Below are 7225 nucleotides of genomic sequence, written 5' to 3'. Positions count from 1 at the left end.
GGGGCAGGATGGGGCTGAGGGCTGCTGGTACCAGTTCTGGACAGGTACCACTGCTGGTCCTTCCTCATCCGGGACGCACTCACCGATGTGCCTCACTGCAGAATCACCCAGGCCATAGTTCCCCAGAATCTCGGGGCAGCTACAGACCTGACACGCTTTGTCACCGCTCACGTGGGAGTCCGTGTTACACCCACCACCGACCCGGGCCTCCACCTCCAAGCCACAGCTCTGGGCACAGAGCAGGGAGCAGCAGCTTCCCACCAACAGCACTGGCTTTCCATCTCCCCTACTCCTATTCCTGACTCCCTGCAGCTCGCTCACGGCCCCAAACAAGCACCTGTCCTCTGTCCAGCCTGCAAAGCACCTCAGGGAAAGGGATGGAGCCAGTGAAGGGAGAATAAACACACCATCTACACAGATCCGTAAGTGTCAAACGCCCTTTAGTGGTAGACAGAGGTGCAGGCCGAGCAGCCCGGCCCCACGTACAGACTGGCCCTGTGCTGCTGCCCGGAGTACCTGGCCCTTCACCGGATATGCACCATCTCCTCCAGGAAGGGGGTTTTCATGCAGCCTGTGCAGAGCTGATCCATCCAGAGCGGAGCCTCGTGCTGCAGGGGGGTGCGCCGGGGGTAGAAGGTGAAGTTCACATCGTAGTTCGGCAGGCAGCTGATGGAATCCATGTAGATGTCCGAGAACCGCACCAGCCGTCGAGAGAAGTACGTGGGGTTGTGGAAGGTGCGGAAGATGCTGCCAAACTGGGGGTTGAACAGGTTCTTTGTCAGCGACCTGTGAGGGAAGAGATGGTGCTCTGTAGATAAAAGGCCATGGTCACAGATTCTTTCCCCTCCAATCCCTTAGCCTGGGCGAGCCCACGCCCAGAAAACGTTTTGGGATCACCCGACGTACCCTCCCACTCAGGCTGTGATGCAGATCAGTCCCTGTGCAGTGAGACTGCGATGACTATTCACCACACTCCTGCTCTTCCTTGTTACCGTTCCCATTAGGGGCAGGGACCCACCCGCAGTGCCAGGAGCTGCAGCAGCAGACAGCCCAGCACACCCAGCACAGGGTGACCACCTCGCCTTCCCCACCTGATCTCCTGCCGCTCCTTCATCCACTCCAGCAATACTTGTTTCGACTCTGCATCCTGATACATCTGCAAAGACACCAGCAGAAAGCACCACGTTGTCTCAGTCCCACGGACGGCACCCCAGCTCCCCCCAGTTTCCGCTGTAACTCACAAACCTGCGAGGCCACCGCACCAGGAGGAGGTATTTCTGAGGACACAGGCAAGATGGCACAGCCCCCATTCCCACGCTAAGCCCCCGTCGCAGGCTGTACCTGCCCTTTCAGACAAGCTGTTTACCTGCATTCTCTCCAGCAGCCCCGTCAGAGCCTGCTGCCAGGTCAGGGAGTGCATGTACTGCTCTGTGTTTATGATCCGAATCTCCGTCTCCAATTCAGGAACGATGGCTCCAGTCCTCCAGCCATGACGCAACATGAGGTCCTAGAGGTCAGGGTGAAATAACAACCAAGAACTCAACATAAAGATGGAAAGCCAAACACAGTCCTGTTTCCTAGAAGAGTGGTCTGTTCCCATTACAGATTCCCAGGGGACAGGCATCCGTAACCCGTGCTGGGTCATGCCGGTAACACCCATGCCCCGGCCACCGGCTGTGTGAAGCACCTAGAAATGTTGGATTCACACAGACTGCTCTCGAGTTCAGACCAGCCGATGTTCTTTACCCATAGAACGTACTTCAGGAGCCCTTGAACTGCTTGGTTCCGCGTGACAGCAGAGTGGGGATGCCTGTCCTGTGTGTCCCGAATCCCGCAGAGCACCCAGCACAGCACACCGGAGAGCTGAGCACCCGGAGCCCGGCCCTGCCTCACGCTCCAGCACAGCCGCAAGCACAGCAGTCCCGCGGGCTCGCTCCCACCTCACTGGGGAGCGGAGACCTCTCCACTTACCGCAAGGTCGCTGTACAGATGGTCGCCAAAGTAGAGCACTTTGGACCCACGCCAGCCTGTCAGCCTCAGAAAATCAAAGAGGTTGCCCTGCAAGTAAACGGAGCAGAGAGACACGCGGTTACAGGCCAAGCGCCTCCATCCTCACCGTGTGGTACTGGGCAGCCACCCCAGCAGCGCTGTCAGCGCAGCTGGATGTGCCACCTTACCGCCCTCATGAGATGTCAGCCTGCTCGCTCCCCCACCCACCACCCAGAGGTGCCTGGCCTTCCCCACCTCCCCTCACTTTCCTCCCCAGCTGACAACCCCCGGTACGTCCCTGAGCTTTTTGCAGACGACAGAAAAAGGCTAAAACTCTTCCCAAGCCGATATGGAACTCAGGGGGGAAGGTCTGTGCTGGAGGGCACAGCAAGTCAAGAGGACTGCGTGGGCTAAAAAGGTAACAAAAGGAGGCAGCTTGGAGGCACAAAACGAAAGACACCTCAATCAGAGAAGCCTGAGTGGAAGACGCCCAGATGTTCTGCGTTTAGACACTGTTGGGCTCGGTGCAGCCCGAGAGGCAAATAGGAGGTGAGCACCACCACGCAAGGCTCTGCAGCCAGGAGCGCTTGAGGCTGTGCTCACATCCCTGACCACCATCCCAACCTGAAAGCTTAGCAACGCCCACACCTTCACAGGGACAGCTTAACGGAGCCGAGAAGCCCGGCAGCTTGGGTAGATTCACAGCTAAGTAGAACAAGCCAAACCCCAAAGCACCAGCGCAGAGCAGCTTTCAAGGCTGCCCAACATCCATCCACACACAGAGGAGGCGTCAGGGACCCCCCTTCCATCTCCACACAAGTTTTCCACATGAGTCACGATGGAAACAAACCCCACTAGGAAAGAAAAAGGCCCCATCAGCGCCAGCAGTCTGGATGGTGCCAGCACAAGCGTCAAGGCAAACCTGGGAGCCACTGGGCAGCTGTCTCTCCAGTGCCAGGAAAGAGCTGGCCACACCTACTGGCCCAGGCATGAAGCCCCAAACACAAACCAGCTCCCACGAAAGCCTGCAGCCCTGCAGCCTGCACTGTTGGCGTGCTGTATGCACTGCCAAGGGAGCCCCGAGCCAGCGTGCTGGGCCTCCCGTTGCTGCAGCATCACCGGAGCTGTGCGGGCTTAACAGCACGGAAACACGGGGCCAGGCAGGCCTCTGCATTTCTCAGACATGACATTGCTGCTGCTCACTTGAGGGTTGCTCAGGAAGCCACTGGCAGAGCAGGGAAACTGAGGATGATGGTTCTTTTGCTGTGCTCCGGGCCCCTCAAACAGCACTGGACCTGACAGTCAGGAGATCCGCACGTGGGACTCCGCTGAGCCACAGACCTGTTCCGTGACCTGCAGGAGCTGGCTGTCATCCTCCCCCCTTCCTGAGACGGCAAACTAGGGGAGGGATGGAAAACACCACTGCTATCAGAAAGAAGGGACTAGAGGGCCATCACTTGAATTTTCCAGTCCCCAGTGCAAAACCCCAGTCCCCGGGGTCCCATTCGTAAGAGATACCCCAGCACCGCCACGCAGAACCCGCTCTGGGCCCTCTAGCAACGGCACCAGCACAGCAGGGTCCACGGCCACTAACACTTGCCAGAAGGAAGCGCTCCAAGAAACCAGAAATGATGGGAACAGGGTGGACTACAACCAGGATACACTGTCACATCCCAAGAACCACAGTTCTTGGCAGAGGGTGCTAGCAGAGCGCTTTGACAGTCCCACCAGCCAGAGGCTTCCCAAGAGCGCTCCTCAAGGACATGACCTACTTTCCTACAGCAGGTCAGCTCCCAGCTACTTGACCCCAGTCTCATGAAGTTTCTTCCTGTGGGACTGGACAGCTCACACAACCAAGAACAAATCGTCCCAAAGCCAGAGGCAACTTGTTCCCTGGGGACAGAGCAGCTGCAGGGAGAACACCCCAAGGCAGCAAGTCCACCAGGGTAACAGCCCACCCGTCGGAATGAGGGGAGAGAGGCAGGAGCCAGGAATTGTACCCTACTTGATCACCCTTGTTCTCTGTTCCCTCCTCCACAATTCCACCTTTTCCAACCGTAATGAGGACAATTTGGAGTGAGGCATGGAAGATCTCTGCATACACATCAGATTGCAGAAAGCTCTGCCTTCTTACCCTGAACTACCACACTCTTGGGAGCCCCTCCAGGACAAGAGTTTTAGGACCAGGACATCAGAAGAGCCAAGGGAAAACTGGACTGTTGGCCACGCTGGACAATGTCAGAACAGAGTTCCCAGGGCCAAGGTTTCGCTGGGGGCATTCACCGACCCCTGCTCTGCATGCGGAGGGTGTTTCCCTGCCACCCCTTCTCACCCAAACAGGGCAGCGGGGGTGGGGGGAAGCTCTGCCTGGCAGAGATAACTCGGCACAGATCCCCCTGGGCAGAGAGGATCCCAACATCCTAAGTCCAGTCCAACTGGCCCTGCTCTGCCTTTTGCCCCTCCCTCTCCAACGCCAAGCCCAGCTGAGCCGGGGGGCATACATCGCCCCCACTGCACACCTTCCTGCAGCCACCCCCACAGAGCCACGTCAGAAACTGTTTCAGAGCTGCAGATGATAGAAAGATTTCCTACCAGGCAGCTCTGGTTTACCTTAGCCCAGTTCTGCCTTCTGCGACTGCAAAGCAACCCGTGACTGCCGGGAGAACAGCCTTTTCTACATCTGGCGTGCAGCATCTCTCACCATTCCCAGAGGTCAGTTTACGGCACGCTGACAGGCAACAGCCCTTGGCAGGGCTTTCCAATTTAGGAAAACGCCCGTTATTCCAAAGCTTACATCCCAGCAGAAGCTGAAGGACTTCCAGGGGCACGCACGTCGCGAGGCTGTTGCTCCACAGCGTGCCAGGGACAGGCTGAAAGCATTCGACAGGGAGCACGAGCTCCCTGCCCGAGGACAGAGGGCATCTCTCGCTGCCACCAGCCAGCGCAGCACATGGACCCCAGCGTGTCTCCTTGCAAGTGCCCTCTAACTCTAGCATGGGCGCTTTTTTCCAAGGATTTCCATTTTTTGCTTGTCAAACATCCACCAGTGACCTATAGAAGAACCCATCATTTTCCCCTACCCTGATCAAGCAGATTTTCCTGTTTTCCACTGACATACAGGCTTTTCCAGGGACTTCCAAAACTGGGGACTTCTGAGCCCCCAGCATTTCAGACTCTTGCTTCACATCCCTTAGGCACCCAGGTCACTTTACCTCTTTGTAGATCTTTCCTTTCTCCAGCTGGTTTATTTTGTCCCACTGCAGTGAGCCATTATCATCCAGTTTTCGAAAAGGTCTGGAAAAGAAGGGGAAAGATGTCAACTTCCTTTTGATTTTTGGTGACTGTTACCCAGCAACCACGACATTTGAATCAGAAAACTTATTTACCTAGGTAACAACCCATCATCTATGTGAGAAGCAACCTTCTGGGCTATTTTCTTGGGGAAGGAGAAAGCGCGAGAGGGAAATGCCTGTTCAAAATGCTTCCCTTGACCGTAACCATCTCATGCCAATATCCTTACAGCCCCTCTTGCTTTTCAGACACAGAGAGCAGGAAAACAATAATTAATAAAGACTCCCTCTGAAATGCTAAGGCCAAGAAGGCTTTGCCATGAAACACTTTGTGTCCCGTTCCAGCCTGGCTACACCCCAGCCCAAACAAAGATCGTGGAATGTCTTAATAGGATAAAGCAGTCTGCAGGGTGGGTGGAAAGCAATCTCATGGCAGCTGACCTGAGCTGGCTCCTGTGGTTCCCGAGGGATTGCCTGGTTACCTTCCACTTGGACAGAAGCAGCTAAACAAGGCTTAAATTAAACCCCCGTGAGCATTCATGCTTGATGGGAACTTTGCTCCCTCTTGGGATAGGGGTTCCAAACTGTGAGCTGCGGGATCATGAGGTTTGGTATGAGCTGCTGCTCCTGCAAGCAGAGCACAGTCTCATCCAGAAGTACTGTACGATCCCGAGCTGCAGAAGGAATCCAGCCTCCCACGTGAAGACTACAGCCTACCCAGGCACGGGGCTCCTCATCCACAAGTGGTCCCCAAGGCACACCTGCATTTTCCCTCGGAGAAAACACTCCGCAGCTCCCCATCAGGAGGTTCCTTCACCTTGGATATATGTCACCCCACTGGCCCCCCACACGAGCAGTGCTTAGGCAACATGCAGCCGTAAGGTTTTATCTCCTGGAGGGCCATATCCCCGTAGTTCCAGGCTACATCTGGGAGACACTTCACCTACATCCCATGAAGTTTACCAGGTCAGCACAGCTTATAAAGCCATTTTGCAGGTTTACTCCTGTTTATACTAGACGCCTGGGAAACGGGAGAAGAAAATACATAAAGAGGAGAGAACAGACCTCTCCCTCAAGGGCAGTAATTCCTGGTCAGTCGTAAGCTGAGGCAACAGAGCGGGCTCAAGTTCCCAAAGCAAACAATCCAAAGAGCAAAGTGAGGACAGCAGCTTGTCTATCAGCTAGTCCCTTGGCAGCTCCTAGCTGACCACAAAACTCAGCCGCCACGTACAAAGGCTTCCAGAGCTGCCAATTACCAAACAGTATGTATCCAGTAACTAAAAAAAAAACAAAAAAACAAACACCCCACAACCCCAAAAAACAAACCACACAGATATTTGCTGTGGGGAACAGGAAAAGGAAATATTTTGGCATGCTCTCAAGACCTAGAGCCAAGAAACGGCCAGCTCTCACACACACCATTCCACTCCTCCTTTCTTTCTGAAGTTTTAAGTACATTATTACCCCTAAAAATCTAAGTAAAGCCCAGACCATGACAAAACTCCTGAGGCTTAAGACAGCCAATTTTAGAAACACGTTCTGCTTGGCACTACCCGTTCCATCCTCTTGTTCCCAGAGTGGTCAGTTTTCATCTCCAGAGGGTATCTGAGAGGGCAGCGGCAGGCTGGATGCCTAGCTCAGATTATGGACCTAGATTACACTTACAAACCCACTACTCTTTAGGAAGGTAAAAGGATCCCTTTACTCCACACACAGCAGCGAGGTATTGCCCCGGGACACGTACTTCCGCCGATCGGTGAAGAAGTTGGGCTTGTCGGCTTGCACGATGACCATGTCGAATAAGTCCCGCCAGTTCTTGCCAACCATGTGTTTCATCCCTTTGTCCCTAAGGGCAAAGGGACAGAAAAGTCAACGGATTCAGTGCACTTTTTCACCCAACACTGCATCTTTACAACAGTCTGTCCTAAATGACTCTCGTTTCAGCA

The 7225-nt window shown here is 54.9% G+C and overlaps 1 protein-coding gene across 1 annotated transcript; it reads right to left on the bottom strand.

The window, feature by feature from the left end:
- Window positions 1-424: 424 nt before the first annotated feature.
- On the bottom strand, window positions 425-7135 carry LOC104510108 (5'-nucleotidase domain-containing protein 2-like). Its single transcript, XM_010152251.1, has 6 exons — window positions 7024-7135; window positions 5202-5283; window positions 1972-2058; window positions 1367-1507; window positions 1092-1156; window positions 425-786 (listed from the first exon to the last, which is right to left on the bottom strand). Exons 1-6 carry the CDS (start codon window positions 7113-7115, stop codon window positions 525-527), a joined length of 729 nt encoding a protein of 242 aa, XP_010150553.1. The 5' UTR covers window positions 7116-7135; the 3' UTR covers window positions 425-524.
- Window positions 7136-7225: the final 90 nt, after the last annotated feature.

This window comes from Eurypyga helias, unplaced genomic scaffold (assembly GCF_000690775.1).
Source record: "Eurypyga helias isolate BGI_N326 unplaced genomic scaffold, ASM69077v1 scaffold13195, whole genome shotgun sequence".
NCBI lineage: Eukaryota > Metazoa > Chordata > Aves > Eurypygiformes > Eurypygidae > Eurypyga > Eurypyga helias.
The sequence above is the reverse complement of the archived record's forward strand: the minus strand, read 5'-3'. Positions and strand labels throughout refer to the sequence as shown.